This window comes from Ovis canadensis, chromosome 13 (assembly GCF_042477335.2).
Source record: "Ovis canadensis isolate MfBH-ARS-UI-01 breed Bighorn chromosome 13, ARS-UI_OviCan_v2, whole genome shotgun sequence".
In the NCBI taxonomy this organism is placed as follows: domain Eukaryota; kingdom Metazoa; phylum Chordata; class Mammalia; order Artiodactyla; family Bovidae; genus Ovis; species Ovis canadensis.
The window spans coordinates 52574150-52594016 of NC_091257.1; the positions used below are offsets into that span (position 1 = coordinate 52574150).

The 19867-nt window shown below is 46.9% G+C and overlaps 1 protein-coding gene across 2 annotated transcripts in view; it reads left to right on the forward strand.

The window, feature by feature from the left end:
- LOC138417851 (neuroendocrine convertase 2) overlaps positions 1-14224 on the forward strand; it is a 238392-nt gene extending 224168 nt beyond the window's left edge. For both annotated transcript variants that reach the window (XM_069548862.1, XM_069548863.1), the window contains 3 exons: positions 844-944; positions 9843-10070; positions 13621-14224. In XM_069548862.1, the coding sequence (XP_069404963.1) occupies positions 844-944; positions 9843-10070; positions 13621-14107 (816 nt within the window). In that variant the 3' untranslated portion in view covers positions 14108-14224. The remainder of the gene's footprint in view (positions 1-843; positions 945-9842; positions 10071-13620) is intronic.
- The last annotated feature ends 5643 nt before the right edge of the window (positions 14225-19867 follow it).

Consider the following 19867-nt stretch of genomic DNA (forward strand, 5'->3'; position numbering starts at 1 on the left):
TGGATTTTAGATGTAGAGAATGTACCATTTTCTCTTTAATGGCTGTCCCTCTAGGCAAACTTTAGCTGAACTTGTTTCATTTTTCCTCTTTAGGAATGCCACCCTTTTTTCCTGAAGGGAAAATAATTTGTTGATGAAGTGGCCCTGAGCTTTCTGAGCCAATCTCATTTTAACAAACCCCACCATTGGAAAAGGCACTGGCACCCCACTCCAGTACTCTTGCCTGGAAAATCCCATGGACGGAGGAGCCTGGTAGGCTGCAGTCCATGAGGTCGCTAAGAGTCGGACATGATTGAGCTGCTTCACTTTCACTTTTCACTTTCATGCCTTGGAGAAGGAAATGGCAACCCACTCCAGTATTCTTGCCTGGAGAATCCCAGGGACAAGCGAGCCTGGTGGGCTGCCATCTATGGGGTCACACAGAGTCAGACACAACTGAAGTGACTTAGCAGCAGCAGCAGCACCATTGGATTGAGTATGGTGGTGGTATTGGCTTGTCACTTTTCACCTATAATGTTTCCTTTTAGGGTCCAGAAAATAAATATCTCTTTATTAGAATAGCTGCAGAGTTGCCTCTCTAAACAGTTGACTTGCTTGTATCTTATGGACACTGTAACTATAACTTATTGTGTTTCCCTTTTTGCATAGGCTACTAGGAAGCTCAGAAAAAAATGTCTGGCAAAATAAATACATGAGTGCTAAGCTTATTCTTGCCTCCATCTAAATCATCTTCAGAACAAGGGAGACTTTAAGTAAAAGAAACAGAAGATCTTCTGCTCTGTGTTGTTTTGGGTTTAAAGCAGTGGGGCTTCTTCACTCATTCCTCACTCTCTTCCCCTCCAGGCAACCACAGATTTATATGGCAACTGCACCCTGAGGCATTCTGGGACATCTGCGGCTGCTCCCGAAGCAGCTGGAGTGTTTGCACTGGCTTTAGAGGCTAAGTATGTTTCCAGCTCGGGACCAAGGGCCAGCTCTGCAGGGTGAACTAACACAAGTCTCCCAACCCAACACCAAGTATCCATGGAGGCAAAAGTGGGTGTGAGAGTCAGTAAAAAGTCAGGGCCAATGAACTCTGCTGGGTGTTGCTAATGATACACACACACACACACACACACACACACACACACACACACCCCACAAAACTACATCCTAGAGAGCACAAGAGTCCAACACCCAATCACACATGGGGGCACAGAGATATTTTCTTTCATCTGTGGATTTCATGGCTGTTTCACTCTAATAATACTCCCAATCAGCTAAATGAAAGATCATTGCCAAGCTGGTTATCTAGCAAGGTTTTCAGAACATGTCATGGAAACAGGATGCTCTCGCTCCAGATTTGTTAACTTATATGGTGAACTCACTTTAATACTGAGACAATGTGGGCAAAGTCACACAGTGTAGTCCAAGAAATGGGCTTTGCTGCTACCTTCCAGCTACTGGTGAGAGGCGCCCATCCTCTCTGTTCTCACCATCCCGTGGAGAAGCCACACATCACTTTTGCTGGACCCACCTTGGATTTGAGCACCAGCAGAGGTCCCTGCCCACCTGCTCCCCTGTCTTAGTGCACACCAGAGACTCGCCTTTGGTTTGAGCAATGAACTTGTGGCTTCAGGCAACATCCATGTGGTGTAAGGGCAGATGCCCACTGTGCAAGGATTATCTGAGAATATAGAACCAGAAACTTGTAAGAAGTTGGATCCTGGCTCCTGGGAAAGGGAAGCTGAGTTCCCATCCCTGTTGGCTGTTGCTAGGCAACCAGAGCTTCTAGCATCAATCTTCAGGCAGCCCTGCTTGACTCTCCACAGTTTCAGTGCATTTTCTGACTTGCAAAGGAGGTAGAGCTGATTCCTAGAATAGGAAAGGACTTCAAAAGATTATTTAGTCCAACCCCCATGCCTTCAAGCAGAAAAAGACATCGTTATCCTCCTTTTACAAACTGGGCCCCAAATTGGGGATGACTTCTGTCTTTGGGCCAAGCCAAACTTTGATTCTGTTAACAAAACTCAGGTGGAAGATTTAAGAAAGAAGAAACGGACACTCTCTTCCTATTAAGCACCAAGACAAAAAAAACTTATATATTATGTGCATTTCCTAAAAATGAAATTCTTCTTCTCAGGACCTGCCGGGTCCTAAAGTCTGAGTTGGTCTCGCTCACTCTGGTTGGGAGCAGACAAGCAGAGGGAGGCTGCTCCTGCCACAGAGTCTCACAGAAGACAGGGAATAAGAAGGAGTTTCTTGTCTCCCCTTAAATCAAAGAGGGTAGAACTCGCTTTAAGGTCTCCCTGGATTCTGACAAGCAAAAAGGCACTTGCCCAGGCATATATGCCAACAGCTTAGCCTACCAGACTCCTCTGTCCATGGGATTCTCCAGGCAAGAATACTGGAATGGGTTGCCATGCCCTCCTCCTCCAGGGGATCTTCCCGACCTAGGGGTCGAACCCACATCTCTTATGTCTCCTGCATTGGCAGGCGAGTTCTTTACCACTGAGCTACCTAGGAATCCTATATGCCAACCAAGTGACATCTAGACCCATCAACGTGCTTGAGCAGGCTGCTGGACCTTTCAACAGATCTGTGGGCTCTGCAGCAGTTATTCCTCATTCTTTGCCACACTGGGCAGCTTTCCTTGCAGAAAAGAATGCAGTCACTGCTTAGGCATACTTCATTTTGGAGCAGTGGTCATCAACTGAGCACTCTCTTGCCATAAACAGGGGGAAAAAATGATACCTGGTAGTAGGTGGTTCAAACCCATCTTGGAAGCCAGTCCTCAGATATCTTAGAACACCAGCCACCTGGGTTGGAAACCCTGAGAATAGAGTTTGGTGCAATTCATTAAGAATGGGCTCCCAGCAGAGACCATTGGGAAAGAGAGAGAGCGGGTTAGAGATGGGAAAGGATCTAAGCAAGGGTGCTATTCCAAAGGTTCTGGCCTCAGCCTGACTCCAGGGGGAGTTCGGGGATGCAAATCTTGCCTCAGAGTTTATTCCAAATCAAGACAAGGGAGTGGGCTGCATCAGCCCTTCCTGGGGTGGTAAATCCCAAGACTTTTCAGTGGGCAGAAGGACTCCAATATTCATTGGAAGGATGAAGCTGAAGCTCCAATACTTTGGCCACCTGATGCGAAGAGCTGACTCATTGAAAAAGATCCTGATGCTGGAAAAGATTGAGGGCAGGAGGAGAAGGGGTCGACAGAGAATGAGATGGCTGGATGGAATCGCGGACTCAGTGGACAAGAGTTTGAGCAAACTCCCAGAGATAGTGAAGGATAGGGAAGCTTGACGTGCTGCAGTCCATGGGGTCGCAAAGAGTCAGAAACCGCTGAGCGATTGAACAACAACAAAGCCAGGAGTTAAAACCTCTGATCAGCATGAAATAGCCCCGGGAGAGAGCCCAGAGGAAGGAGGCCAGAAGGCTCTCTTTGTGGACACTTCCTGCTGCTCACCTCTCTTTGTGTTCAGACGAGGCACCTGGGAGTCCTTGGGGACATATGTGGCAGCAGTCAGGGCTGTTTCCCACTCGGAGGGCCAACGGGAAAGCTTTTCCAAAACAACCTGAAAGCAGAAAACAAATTATCCTGTCTAAAACATCTGCCCATCAGGACCATGAGAGAGGGAGAAGGACCATCTCTGTGGCTCCGGGGGACAAAGGGACCCAGTCCTCTGTCCTGACCAGTCATCACCTTGTTGTTTAATCTCATAAAATGCTTTTCTGCCAAATGCCAGAATATACCTTCTTGATTCCCCAGCGATCACTGCTCACATTTCCCAGGGAGTCCAATATTAGAGAAGTTTCGCAGGATATCTCTAGTGGGGGTTGGGTGGCGCTAGTGGTAAAGAACCCGCCTGCCAATGCAGGAGATGCAAGAGATGCAGGTTCAGTCCCAGGTCAGCAAGACCCCCTGGAGGAGGGAATGGCAACCCATTCCAGTGTTCTTGCCTGGAGAATCCCTTGGATAGAGGAAACTGGAGGGCTGCAGTCCACAGGGTTGCAGAGAGTTGGACACAACTGAAATGACTTATTGCTCTTTACAGCATCGGACCTTGCTTCTATCCCCAGTCAAAGAAATAGAGGAAAACAACATAATAGGAAAGACTAGAGATCTCTTCAAGAAAATTAAAGATACCAAGGGAACATTTCATGCAAAGATGGGCTCGATAAAGGACAGAAATGGTATGGACCTAACAGAAGCAGAAGATATTAAGAAGACGTGGCAAGAATACACAGAAGAACTGTACAGAAAAGATCTTCATGACCCAGTTAACCACGATGGTGTGATCACTCATCTAGAACCAGACATCCTGGAATGTGAAGTCAAATGGGCCTCAGAAAGCATCACTACAAAGCTAGTGGAGGTGATGAAATTCCGGTTGAGCTAAGTGCTGCGCTCAATAATCCAGCAAGTTTGGAAAACTCAGCAGTGGCCACAGGACTGGAAAAGGGCAGTTTTCATTCCAATCCAAAAGAAAGGCAATGCCAAAGAATGCTCAGACTACGACACAATTTCACTCATCTCACATGCTAGTAAAGTAATGCTCAAAAATAACCAAGCCAGGCTTCAGCAATACATGAACCGTGAACTTCCTGATGTTCAAGCTGGTTTTAGAAAAGACCACGAACCAGAGATCAAATTGCCAACATCCGCTAGATCAGGGAAAAAGCAAGAGAATTCCAGAAAAACATCTATTTCTACTTTATTGACTATGCCAAAGCCTTTGACTGTGTGGATCACAATAAACTGTGGAAAATTCTGAAAGAGATGGGAATACCAGACCACCTGACCTGTCTCTTGAGAAACCTATATACAGGTCAGGAAGCAACAGTTAGAACTGGACATGGAACGACAGACTGGTTCCAAATAGGAAAAGGAGTATGTCAAGGCTGTGTATTGTCACCCTGCTTATTTAACTTATATGCAGAGTACATCAAGAGAAACACTGGACTAGAAGAAACACAAGCTGGAATCAAGATTGCCAGGAGAAATATCAATAACCTCAGATATGCAGATGACACCACCCTTGTGGCAGAGAGTGAAGAGGAACTCAAAAGTCTCTTAATGAAAGTGAAAGAGGAGAGTGAAAAAGTTGGCTTAAAGCTCAACATTCAGAAAACGAAGATCATGACATCTTGTCCCATCACTTCATGGCAAATAGATGGGGAAACAGTGGAAACAGTGTCAGACTGTATTTTTTTGGGGGGGCTCCAAAATCAGTGCAGATGGTGACTGCAGCCATGAAATTAAAAGACGCTTACTCCTTGGAAGAAAAGTTAGGACCAATCTAGACAGCATATTCAAAACAGAGACATTACTTTGCCGACTAAGGTCCATCTAGTCAAGGCTATGGTTTTTCCTGTGGTCATGTATGGATGTGAGTGTTAGACTGTGAAGAAGGCTGAGCACCGAAGAATTGATGCTTTTGAACTGTGGTGTTGGAGAAGACTCTTGAGAGTCCCTTGGACTGCAAGGAGATCCAACCAGTCCATTCTGAAGGAGATCAACTCTGGGATTTCTTTGGAAGGGATGATGCTAAAGCTGAAACTCTACTTTGGACACCTCATGCAAAGAGTTGACTCATTGGAAAAGACTCTGATGCTGGGAGGGATTGGGGGCAGGAGGAGAAGGGGATGACAGAGGATGAGGTGGCTGGATGGCATCACTGACTCGATGGACGTGAGTCTGAGTGAACTCCGGGAGTTGGTGATGGACAGGGAGGCCTGGCGTGCTGGGATTCATGGGGTCGCAAAGAGTCGGACATGAGTGAGCGACTGAACTGAACTGAACTGAAGTGACTTAGCACACACACACACAGCTACCTTCCCATTTGTGGGGTTCTCTCCATGACCCCAGACTTACTGTGGGGTTCTGAGGGGATCATAAGGAGGCAAAATTATGGACCAGGAGAACCATCAATAGTAAAGCAGCCCATGTTCTGGGCTAGAGCAGTGTTTCCGAAAGTGACTTCCAAGGAATGATTTTCTCATGTAAGCCCCATCAAAGTATAATAGACACAGAGACAAGTGCACACATGTTAAGGAAAGCTCAAAGACTCCTTATAAAGTTAACACATCCATGTAGTATTGGTGTTAGTTGCTCAGACATGTCTGACTCTTTGAAACCCAATGGACTGTAGGCCACCAGGCTCCTCTGTCCACGGGATTCTCCAGGCTGGAATGGGTAGCCATTTCCTTCTCCAGGGAATCTTCTCCACCCAGGGATCAAACTCATATCACCTGGATTGCAGGTGGACTCTAAACATCTGAGCCACCAGGGAGGCCTTACACATCCATGTAACCAGCACCCAAATTAGGAAATAGACAATCACCTAAGTATCAGTATGGGCATTTTGGTTCAACATTATGTCTGAGAGATTCCTCCATACTGCTGTTAAATATTACTTCCTTCCAGTCCCACACATCTTAATTCCTTCTCTGGGTGATGTTTCTAAAGATCAGCTCAAGCGCCTCTGGCTTCATATCTGTGCCTCAGATAAAGTTCTGATGTTCTAACATGTGGTTCTCTCCTGCCTCAGTCCCTGGCTCTCCCTCCCTGACACTCGGGGCTCCTGACCTCCTGTGCTTTTTAAAGTTTATCACTTGAGTAATGCTTGCCTTCTCCCGCCTCTGGATCCTTCAAGCCTTTGGCAGATGTATGGACAGGTCCACGGAAGCAACAATTCTGGGTCCTGTCTGACATCATCGTTGTGTTCACGCTGTCCACACGTGCAGCCAAGGCTGTGAACCACCATCTCAGACCCGTGTGCTCAAACCCCGTGTACAGAAGCATCACCTGGGTGCTGTTCTAAGTGTGCATCCTCAGGCCCACCGCCTCCAGGAGGTCCGATGCCAGAGACCTGAGGTTGAGACCAGGAATCCATGTCTATCACAGGCCCCCACATGGTTCCAAAGCTGGTCCACACTCTGTGAGATGCTCTCCTTGGGATAACTCTGGGGCGCCATTGTTGGCTCCCTCAGCATGACAGGGAGGGAGCTCAGCTCCCCCCTTTTTAAATATTGAGCTGTCTGTCTGTCTGCCCCCAGCCTATAAGCTCTGAGACCTTTCCACAGCCTGCTCAGAACTAGTGCAGAGCCTGGACATGAAACACACTCAACAGATGCTCATAGAATCACTTCACTGTGCAGTGCTTTTCCGTAGGTCTGCCTTACTTTTCCAACTCTTACATAAAGTATTTAAAAGCACGACCATTCCTTGCCTATAACACTGAACACAGTGACTTCCATACTGTAGGTATTCTGTACATTTATTTTGTATTAGTTAATAGGTGTCACCTACAACACTTGAGCTGCCGTAGTAGGATTAAAGCTTGAAGCAGGTTGTGAGATCCCTGTTTTACACAATGGGGCTTCTCTGGTGGCTCAGACAGTCAATAATCTGCCTGCAATGCAGGAGACACGGGTTCGATCCCTGGGTCAGGAAGATCCCCTGAAGAAGGGACTACCAGCCCATTCCAGTATTCTTGCCTGGACAATTCCATGGACAGAGGAGCCTGGCAGGCTACAGTCCACAGGGTCCCAAAGAGTTGGACACAACTAAACTACTAACACACTGTCTCTGTCAGGCCTTCTCAGGTGGTGCCGGTGATAAAGAACCCACCTGCCAATGCAGGAAACATAAGAGACGTGAGTTTGACCCATGGGTTGGGAAGATCCCCTGGAGAAGGGCATGGCAACCCACTCCAGTATTCTTGCCTGGAGAATCCCATGGAGAGGAGCCTGGGGTTACAAAGAATGAGACACGGCTGAAGTAACTTAGCGTATATGCATATCTCCTGTCAGTTCAGAAGTTGCTCAGAATGCGAAAATAGGAGGGACTCAGTGTTACTTTTCAGGCATAAGCAAATGGTTGTTCAACCAGTGTCACAGATTCTGACGCTGGAGTATGGGCCTTGCTCTGATTTAGTTTAGACATGAGAACATCCTTGTTCTAACACATTCTTTCTCTCTCATGTGCCCCGTGAGAGTAAATGCACGGAGAAAGGTCTAATGGGGATCCTTCAGGAAGCATAGCACATTACTGTGGCAGAACCCCTTGCAAAGGTGAGAGCTACTCCACCTGCCAGCCAGCCCTCTGATCACCCTGAAGTTAGCAGTTTATCCACACTTTGGGGTTATCAGCACTTTCTGGGTTTATCAACACTTTTTGGGTTTATCAACATTTTGGGGTTAAATGAATTCAGAATCCTGTTCCACCAAAGCACTGAGCTTTTAGCCACGATCAACGTCAGGAAATTTCACACTATTAACCTAGTCCACATGTCCAGGGGACCATATGGCCAAAATAAATATGTTCTTAAATTTCTCAAATAAGCATTGACTTTCCTTGAAACTTTCTCCTTAAAACCTGAAAGTCTACATTTCAAGAGTGTATGAATCACTAGCGTCTTCTGGCTCTGATTCAAAGCTCTGAACCAATGAAATCTGCCCGTGATGAGATTTTATCAAATGAGTGATGTTCTTTGAATCATTTGATTCTGAGGAGAACTGTAGTGCAAGGCTTTTCCAACATTGTTGACCATGACTGTCAGTGAGAAATACATTTACACACACACACACTTTCCCCATATTACAGTCACACTGGCATTCTTTTCTGTTCTCTTCCACTCGTGACAGCTTCATTCATAAAGAACCTGGTTCTCAACCTCAGCTGTCTCCTGGAATGACCTGAGAAGTAGTAACAATTTCCCAAGCCTGGGTCCCCTGCCCAGACATTCTGATTTACTTAGCCGAAGATGTGGCCAGAGCGGTTTGGTCTTAAGTGTCCCACAAATGATTTTACTGTGTAACCCAGATAGACAGCCCATGCAGTCAGTCTGGCTGATATTTTCAAAAACACAGACGTTGAGTAATAGTAGACACTAATTTCCAAAGACACTTCTGCAAGCCAACTATTTGCTGAATGAAGAGTGTGCCAAGGAGGGCCATCCTGGGCCTTGGGGAGACAGATGTTGTGGCTGCTATCTCCGCTCTTGAAGAGCTGACAGCCCCTGTTCCCATATGGAATGCTTGCAAGTAGCCAACACTCGGGTCCAAAAACAAAGCTCAGCTAGCACCCAGAAGCCCCTCGTGTCCCTTCCAAACACCACCGGGCAAGACCCACCGTTAACCTGACTTCCGACAGCACACATTCGTTGTGCTGGTTTCCTTCTTTAAGTGACTGTGATCGTCTCGTGTGTTCTCCGCTGTGTCTGCCTTCTCTGGGCCAACATTCCCTTCCCCCCCGTTATTCTGAGTAGCTGTAGTTCCTTCTCACTGCAGTGCAGTGTTCCGTGTCCAATAAGTACATCTCAGTCGGCTTATTCACTTTACTGTGGATGGGCATTCGGGGGCTTCATAGTTCAGGCTTATGGACATTTCCAGTACATGTAGTCTGGTGAATATATACACACATTTCTGTTGGCTACACACCTAGAAATGGAATTTCTGTGCCACAGCTTAAGCACGTGGGCAACATTAAAAGATAGAGTCAAACTATTTTCCAAAGTATTTGCAATAATTTACACTCCCTTCTGCAAAATACTCAGTTGTCCCTCATCTTTGGCAACACTTGGTACTGTCAGCCTTTTTCATTTTAGCCATCCCAGTGTGTGTCAGCTTTTGCATTTGAAATATATTTAAGTAAGAAAGGCAAGACTTTTAACTGATGTACAGCTATACCTATATTATAAATAATACATGGATACTCCTCCCTTGACTTGGGGGTTCATACATGTTCCAAACTCTTACTGGAGGTCTACGTGCTATCTTAGTCATTGTGTCTCTTTTTCCTTGTCTTCACCCCGTCCCATGCCCTTGTCCTTGAATTCCCTGCCTCCGGTTCACAGTCTGGGTCTGACCTGGAGAGACATGCAGCATCTGACTGTGCTCACCTCCAAGCGGAACCAGCTTCACGACGAGGTCCATCAGTGGCGGAGGAATGGGGTCGGCCTGGAGTTTAACCACCTCTTTGGCTACGGAGTCCTAGACGCAGGTGCCATGGTGAAGATGGCCAGAGATTGGAAGACGGTGCCTGAGAGGTTCCACTGCGTGGGCGGCTCCGTGCAGGACCCAGAGTGAGTGGAAAATACCCCGGAGACGCTGCCACCGCGCTGGCGACTGTGTCAGATGCCCTCTCTGTGTCCTCCCAAGATGCACTGGGTTTGATTCGGGGACAGCCAGCTTCCAGGCAGAGCTGTAGCTTTGGGCAGTTTCAGAGTATCTAGTCTCCAGAGTCCTAGGGCCTGGAATTTCCATCCCTATTGCCAAGAGGGAGAGATTTACAAAGGGGGACTTTGCTAAGCGGAAGCCCTCCAGCATCTGTGCCTTTGCAGGCTCTGGGCCACAGCAGGTGGGGGCCGTGGGCAGTGTGAGGAGAGCAGGATGTAGTCAGCTGCGTCTTGGCTTACGTTCCCAATTAGCAGAAAGGTGGTACAACCGCAGTATCGAGGAGAATGAGCACTGGGGCTCCACTTAGTCGTGGTTTGCGTTGACATCAGACCTTGTTCTTGGCGACGGCCCGGGACAGGAAGACTGGGTTTCTGTTGGTCCTCACACTCTGTGCTTTGGGGAGAGGGGGGAGGGAGACAGAGAGCGTATGCCAGGATGAATGACCATCTCCCTCCCAGGTCCAAGTGCACTGAGCGCTCTGTCCTAATTCAGATACTTTCTGGAATTTGGAGCCAGAAGCAACACTGGAAAGAGGCCGTCTAATGCCCACATGTTCGTTAAGGAATCTGAAGCCCTGAAGTGTGACTGTCCCAGAGGCTCACAGCCAGCTGGGGGCTTACCCAGAGTTAGCAGCATTATTGTTATTTTTTTAATTTGGAAGTCTTTTATTATGTTTCAGTTGTTCAGGTTAAATTCATCTCACTATATATATAGATGTTCTTGCCTATATGTTTCTTACAGGGCTTTCTACAAATTCATCAAGAATTTTACCTTTCCCAAGTGATCTTCTGTTGAGACAGTTTTATTCTCAGCAAAATACACATGTACACATATACTATGACAGAAATTTTAAACTTTAAAATATATAGAAATTTCTTAGAAAAAAAAAAGGGGGACTTCTCTGGTCATCCGTGGTTAGAACTTGGCGCTTCTGCTGCAGGAAACCCAGTTTCGATCCCTGGTTGGGAAACTAAGATCCCACAAGCCACACAGTGTGCCCAAATAATAGAAAAAGAAAGTATATAGAAATGTGTTGGTTTGTGTGGTGAAATACATCTCTCAAGGCCCTACTCCTCAGAGGTTCTGATTTCTGAGATTTTGGATAAGGTCCAGAAGACTGAATTTTGTGGGTGGTCTCGGAAGTATTATTTTAATAAAAGGAAACTTGAGAGCTCTTTTTTATAAAATTTATTTAATTGGAGAATATATCCTGTACAATGTTGTGTAGGTTTCTGCCATACATCAAGGCAAGTCAGTCATGAAAAGTGAGTGTTAGTTGCTCAGTCATGTCAGACTCTGAGACCCCATGGACTATTGGCCGCCAGGCTCCTCTGTCCATGGGGATTCTCCAGGCAAGAATACTGGAGTGAGTTGCCATTCCCTTCACCAAGGAATCAAACCCACATTTCCTGCATTGCAGGCAGGGTCTTTACCATCTGAGCCACCAGGGAAACCCCAAGTGAGGCATAACTATATATATATATATATACCCTCCCTAAGAGCACTTTCACCATGAACTCAGTTGGGCTTCCCGAGGACAGGAGCCTAGCCTTTCCTGTTTGCTGGTGTGTCCTCAGGGCCTAGAACAGCGCCTGGAATTTAGCAGCCATGGGATCAATATTTGTGGAATGAATGAATGAATGACTCTTCAGCCAGCTTCACCCGGGCAGAAGGAAGGCATCTAAACAGTGGTGACAGGCAATAGGGCTGTCAGACCAGCCAGGGAAATTTGGGGTGGGGGAGGTCGGGCCTTGTTGGAAGGGCTCTGGTCTCCTGGGTGCCCTCTGCCCCCTCGCCCACCTGCCCCCCCACCTGAACTTGATCTCAGGGGCTGATGAGCAAGGTCTGGGGCAGATGCCATGCTGGAAGAACTCAGAGGCTGAGCAGAGAGGTTCCAAGGGCAGCGCCCAGGCTAGTTGGGCCTCTGGCAGAAGCAGCCCTTACTGCCAGGAATCAAGCTTCTTTGGGGCCGGCCGCAGGGCTCCATGACCCCCCCCCACGCCACCCCCACCATCCCTCACCCCACCCCCACCCCCGGCCCCCAGCAGCGGCCAAGTCTACACTGGGCTGTGCAGAAATGGTCTGGGAGCCACTGAGTGGCAACTGTCGGGTTTATGAGTCTCCTCAGCGCTCATCTTCCCAGAGAAGCAGTCAACTCGAAAAGCAATTTTCTAAAGAGACTTTATCAGGAGAATCCATGAAGAGTGCTTGACTAAAATAAAAGGGAAAAATAAAACTGGCTGTGAGGCATCTGCGCTGGACCATCCAAGTCAGTGGGCAGAGGCAGCCTGGCCCACCCCGGCAACAGCATGTTCCCCGAGCACCCTGTCCGGCTCAGCCCCCACCCTCCCCTGCCCACTCAGCTCCTTGCGCAGTGGTGTTGGACTCTTTGCAACCCCATGGACTGTAGCCCACCAGGTTCCTCTGTTCATGGGAATTCTCCAGACAAGAATACTGGAGTGGGTTGCCATTCCTTTTTCCAAAGGATCTTTCCCACCCAGGGATTGAACCCGGGTCTCCCGCATTGCAGGCAGATTCTTTATTATCTGAGCCACCAGGGAAGCCCCTGAAGGTCGTAACAAACTCTGAATTTTAAGTGAGTTTGGAAATCAGCGTTAACCTGAAGAGCAGAAGCAGCTCTATAGAGAGTGGAGGGCATGCTGAACCGCACACCAGTCAGGTGCGGCCATGACCAGCCCCTTCTGAGCCGCAGTCACATTGCTGTGCTAATCATAGCAATCACTTGAGCAATAATTTCTCTTTATCAAAGTACTTAGTGCTGTGAAAGAAAGAGTTCTGAGCTCCTGTCTCACTCTCAGTTGCCCTGGTGGGACTTAGGTGCTGACAGTTGTTTTTGTTTTCTTGGAGAGATGATCTCAGGAGACACAGGTGAGGAGGAGGCGATGTAGACAGGGAGAGAGCGCAACCCAATAGAGAAGACACTGAGGATGCACTGTCACCTTGCTGCCCTGGGCAACTAGGCTCAACCCCACTGGGGACACTGAGCTGTCCCCACCAGCAGTGAGGAACGCAGGCTGTATTGACTCACCTCCTCCTGTCAATCATTTTCCCTTCCAGATCAAATCCCTGACATTTTGTCATCAGGGTCCACAGGGGCCTAGGTTCAAGAGAACCCAGCAGAGACCTGGGAAAAGTGGGAAGGGGCTCAACTGCATTGGCTGCATCCCACATCCAAACAGATCAGAGACTGTGCAGATGACTTTAATTAACCCCAGAGTCCCTGCTCTCCCCACTGCCCAGAGCGGCCTTCAAAACCCCTAGGAATCCCCAATCAGTTCAGTGATCAAGACTCCAACTTCCAATGCAGGGGGCGTGGTGGGGGAACTAAGGTCCCACATGCCCCAGGATGCAGCCAAAATATTTTTAAAAAACAACAAAACACCCTGGAATAGTGTCCCCACCACTCACTGTGTCTCCTCACCACTCTGCCCTCAGGAAAATTCCAACCACTGGCAAGCTGGTGCTGACGCTCACGACCGATGCATGCGAGGGGAAGGAAAACTTTGTCCGCTACCTGGAGCATGTCCAAGCAGTTGTCACGGTCAACGCAACCAGGAGAGGGGACCTGAACATCAACATGACGTCCCCCATGGGCACCAAGTCCATCCTGCTGAGCCGGCGCCCCCGGGACGACGACGCCAAGGTGGGCTTCGACAAGTGGCCTTTCATGACCACCCACACTTGGGGGGAGGATGCCCGGGGCACCTGGACCCTAGAGCTGGGCTTCATGGGGAGTGCACCCCAGAAGGGAGTGCTGAAGGAGTGGACACTGATGCTGCACGGCACGCAGAGTGCCCCCTACATTGACCAGGTGGTGCGGGATTACCAGTCCAAGCTGGCCATGTCCAAGAAGGAGGAGCTGGAGGAAGAGCTGGACGAGGCGGTGCAGAGAAGCCTGAAGAGCATCCTTGGCAAGGACTAGCTCCCGGGCCCCCTCCCCTGTCCCCACCGCCCCCTCCAGGCGCCTAGCAGTCACCCTCTCCCTACACCAGCGATGCCCACGTCTAGATCTGAAGCTTTGCTCACTGTCAGTGATTCTTTTCACTCCCACGGAAGCAATCTTTTCTATTCTGTGCCCTAAATACAGTGCTCCCACCCACACCTCTGTCCTGTTTGTGACTCCAAGGTCTTCATTTCTATCCTTCAGATAGGTGATATTGTGCCAACCAACCCAGGACAGCTCTCCCCCTCCATTTCTTTCATAGAAGAGAAGAGAATGCATTTAAGTAAGCCAGGCCTGGGGACTCCAAGGACATTTTATTCATGATCTCAAGGGAGGACCCGTTATGTAAAGGGAGGAGCCAGGTTCATGACAGAGGTGAGCTCTGAGTCTCTTAAAGCCCAAATGCTGTAAATCCTTTAGGGAAAGATGTGTTAACTTTTAGCAAGATTTTCCAGGGATGTAAATGAAGGTGGTGTGAATCAAAAGGTCCCCTAGTTACCAGATGGGGAGGAGAGAGTCCGAAAGCTTGAACACAGGAAATCGTACCACCACAGTCAGCATTGTAGCTTGTCTGTCTCGCCAGTGTAATAGGCATAAGATCTCAGTGGCTTGGCTGCCTTTTCGTCAGCCGCTTCTCTAAGTTATGGTAAACTCTGGGAGATGCCCCCTTCACTCTCCATGTGCCTAGCCTTTCTCCACCCCCATAACTATGGGCTCCTCCCATAGTTATGCAAAAATAAAAAAAGGAAGGCAGGATGGAGACACATCTAGGAAAGAGTAGCTTAGTAGTTCTTGGCACAGGGATGTTCCTTTCTGACGCTGCTCTGGGGCTTCTTAATCTGATGGAGGGGAGAGAAGGTGAGCATTTTCTAGAGCTTTCCATACATAATTGGAGGAAAACAGCTTCTGCAGTTGATGAATTGGGGAAATGGCCTCTGTTCTGGAAGAGGTATGTGAAGGCAAGGGGTCAGTTTTGGAGAGGTGGGCAGCCACTTCACAGAAACCCCCATTTGTATGGAGCCCCTTCCCACGGAAGGGGGAAAAGCCAGCTCATCTCCCCATAACTTGAGACCCAAAGGAGGCAGAAGCCCTTCGCACGGAAACCACTACAGTCAGCTACAATTGTGGCAGCCAAGCAGTCCAGGAGGGCTTTAACCTGCAACCCAAAGGTGACATGCCCCCTTCCCCCGGTCACCCCCAGAGACAGCATCTTATCACCAAGTAGAAAGGCTTTCTTAGAGGCTGTCACTTTGTTCTCCTACCCAAGGAATAGCTCACCAGTACCCACCCGACACCCCAGAACTGATGTGTTGGTTTGATTTGATTCCCAAGAACTGATCCACCCCTTCTGGCTACATTTCTCCCTTCCCGTGGGAGCAGCCTGGAGTTCCTCACCTCTAAGTTGGCAACACAGAGCAGGAGGGCCCTTCCTTGAAGGCAGAAAAGCCTGGAAAACCCATGTTCTTTCTTTTCTCCCATGTTGGCATGGATTTCTACCTTCTCTAACACCATTTGATCTTCTCTACAGAATGCTTTACGATGTAATAATATTTATGATTTTTAAAAGAAATTTATTACATGTTGCAAAGGTCTTTTTAAACCAGTTTAGACTTAAAGCAAAAATAAATGGAAATCATCAAAATTTCATTTCTCATTAACAGTCTAAAAATAAACCAAAGGACATTAAGTGTGCATGTATGTTTAAGTGCACACAGAAATATATATACATATGTAGACTAATATATGTGTGTATATATGTGTATATATCTTCATATACACTTGTATAACTGTATATACACACCTATACCTAAAATGTGTGTATGTGTATTTACTGAAGAAACACATTCATTTCTAAAAGCATATTCAAAGGATATCAAAATGATTCTGGCTGAAGAAAAAGGCCAGTGGAAATTCAGGTGAAATGTTCATGAATTCCCATTACTTCACCTCTGTGATATTGCACCTTTCTGTATAAACTTTAAATATCTTATATAGCAGCACAGATACAAAATAGTTGTCCATGTTTTCACAGTTGTGGTCTAATTTATGAAATTAGAGAGTAACTTATCAGCTTCTTAATAGATATGGCAAGTTTTGATACGAGTATACAGTATATAAAATATATAGAGTGCTATTTAAAAATATTTGGTCTCTATTCCATTTTTTGCATCAGTATTAACACTAAAATATGTTCAGCTAGTGAGGTTTTTATGATATCCTGATTCTAATGCAAGAGATAGTTATTTATAGTCATTTATTTAAAAAAAGAAAATAAGTGAATAATAATCACGTTGACATCGTTATTCCCTGTGACAACATTTTATAAGCAAATTTAAAAATACATGATGTAAATTAGGAGATTCAACAATAAAACATTACCTTCCAGAAATTATGTGGGATGTGATATGTATTACATAAAAACACTTCCATCCATTCTGGGAGAGAAAATTAAAAGTTGCCAGAGAAAGAGCTAAAAAACTTGCTTTCGTAAATATGCATGAAAGATTTAAAATTAGCAAATAAACCATACACAAATTATGATCTACAGCAGCAGTTTTCAGACTCAGGTTATACCGCATTGGCAGTTGTCATATAAATTTAGGAAGTTAAAACCAGCATTTTGGAGTAGAGTAGGATAGCATAATAACAGATATGCATATTAATGATAACAATTGTTTCCTGATTTGTTTTTTCCAGAAATGTGTGTGTGTGTCTGAGTGTATTTGTACTACATTTCTTATTGGAGTCATGGCCGAAGATCTTTCAGAACGCTCTTCTAGAATATATTCGCCAAGCTAGACCAGTTCTACTGTAGTAAAAGAGCCCTGAGTTGTCAGAGGTTTCACACAACAAAGGTGTGTTTATCATTTACACAAATTTCATGGAGGATCTGGGTAACTCCCCAAGACCATAGATTGCCATGCAGTGACTCAGAGATTCAGGCTGCTCCAACCTTCACCCTTAGGTTTGGCATAACAGCACGAGGCTGTGACGGTCAGTGGGCAAGAGAAAGAACCCATGAACGCTCACTCCCTCTTCTACGTTCAGTACGGAGGAGACGCACAAGTCATTTGACATAGTGTGCGCTGGCCAGTCCTGGTCAATGATGCTGCTACACAGGAAGCAACTGAGAGATAACAGGACAACTAGCAGAATCCTCGGTGAGCACCGGGGTCTCTACCACGGAGAGGACTTGATAATCCCTTAAAACATATTCTTACATAATGATTTACATGGCAACCTATTCATGAAAAGTCTCTCAAATGGCTCCACCCATGTGACCACACACTATTCTAGCAAATCTGCAGAGTTATTCATAAAAATACAAACATCTTACATTTATCATATTTGTTGTAAAAACAATTTTCAGTTTTGTCCTGTGATCCACTACTTACAAAACCCAACTAGTAAAATCTTTAAAAAAACCTGTGGCTAAAAACACACCAGTTCAGTTCAGTTCAGTTCAGTCACTCAGTCGTGTCTGACTCTTTGCGACCCCATGAATCGCAGCACGCCAGGCCTCCCTGTCCATCACCAACACCCGGAGTTCACTCAGACACATGTCCATCGAGTCAGTGATGCCATCCAGCCATCTCATCCTCTGTCGTCCCCTGCTCCTCCTGCCCCCAATCCCTCCCAGCATCAGAGTCTTTTCCAATGAGTCAACTTTTCACATGAGGTGGCCAAAGTACTGGAGTTTCAGCTTTAGCATCATTCCTTCCAAAGAAATCTAGGGTTGATCTCCTTCAGAATGGACTGGTTGGATCTCGTTGCAGTCCAAGGGACTCTCAAGAGTCTTCTCCAACACCACAGTTCAAAAGCATCAATTCTTTGGTGCTCAGCCTTCTTCACAGTCCAACTCTCACATCCATGCATGACCACAGGAAAAACCATAGCCTTGACTAGACGGACCTTAGTCAGCAAAGTAATGTGTTTGCTTTTGAATATGCTATCTAGGTTGGTCATAACTTTTCTTCCACGGAGTAAGTGCCTTTTAATTTCATACTGAAAGGCATAACATTCAATCTGATCTTTTGACAGACTGAATGCTGCTTTTCAACACTTAAGTCCAAAGAATGATTTTCCAAAGATAAAATTTAAAAACTGATAATTCTTGGGACTACCCTGGTGGTTCAGTCGTTAAGACTTCATCTTCCAGTGTAGGGGCTGAAGGTTCAGTCTCCTGGTTGCGGAGCTAAGACCACACATGACTCAGGGCCAGAAAACCAAACATGCAACAGAAGTGACATTGTAACAAATTCGGTAAAGACTTTAAAAATAGTCACATCAAAAAATAGTTTTTAAAAAACTGATAATTCTTACAGACTCACTACCATGCATCATTGTTGCTGTCACTTATAAATTACGAAGAGTGGTTTTCATGAGAGCAATGCCTTCATGGGTTGGCATCACCTGAGAACCACACGTTACAAAACCTTTAGGAAACGCAGCCAAGCATTTCCTATTTAGAGAGAAAAGTGCATCAGGAGGATTGGTGAACTCATAGCCAGAGTAAGTTTTTGGATGCCAAGAGTCTAATTTGATAGAAATTTCTAGAACTCAGAATGCCAAGATTAGAGACACTGGCAGTGAGAGAGGACAAGGGGGCTGAAAAACACTGGGAGTTTGCTGTAAACACAAGCACAGGCTGGGTCTTGGGCCAGCTAAGGTGATTTGATTGTAGCTGCCATGTGGTCTTCTGTCAAAGAAGGACCGAGTTGCGGTGGGGCGGCGGGGAGCAGCGGGGGAACGGCGGGCATGTAGGAGGTGGGAGCTTAGGAAGTGCAGAGTCATGATGGAAGCTGGGGACAGTATCTGAGTGCTCGGTGTAGGGGAACACAGAGGCAGGTATAAAGGGGGATTCTAGCCTCTAAAGAACTGATGTCAGTTGAGGACCGGGCACAGGGAGGCCAGCCCCAGGCGAGCTCCTGGAAACCCCTCCACCTGCCAACGGTGAATCCAAGCCCACGCACAGCCTCCCAACACCTTATTCAGCTTCCCAAGGACACCGGCACCGGGCGAGAGGGTGACCACCACCTGGACATCTAGGAAAGAGGCTCCCTCTTTGCTTTACAAATTAATCAACTCCTACTTGAGTTGGTCCACTGGTCTCTTGTGCATTTCATTGCCAAGAGTCCCTTTCCTTGGGTTCAAGCACCTCTCTGTTGAATTTGGTTTTGAGCTTACGAGGGGCCAGGAATCAAAATCTGACCTGAGGTAAATTTCCCAAGCCAGCCTGCCAGCTTCATTTTTCTTCTAGAACTTAGAAGACATGCACTGTCAATCTGGGGATAGAATAAACTGACGATGGAGAAATGAGCCCAGCCCCAGAGATGAAGACTCTAATATTCAGTCCTGGGCAGTTTAGGATGGGATGGGGGTGATTAGAAATCTCAGCCCACAGGGTTTTAGATGCCCAAACAGCCAAATGAGGCTGGGAATTCCTTAGTTCTAAAGTGAACTGTTACCAGTTCCCACCTGGATGGCTTCAGGCCACCCCACCTTCACAATCCCAGCATGGCAGTCTCAGGTCCTAGTGCCCTGAAAGATGTCCTGGTTCACCCAAGAGGACAGCCATGGGCTTCTCCAAGCTGGATGGAAGACAGAGACTGCAACTTCTCTTTTTCTTTTTTGACCCTATGTCCTGGAACTGGCCACAGGTGACAGATAAGCTGCCAGGTAACTCCCTGTCACAGGCACGCTAGCATGCAGGTGAAGGTGAGTTATTGACGAAGGATG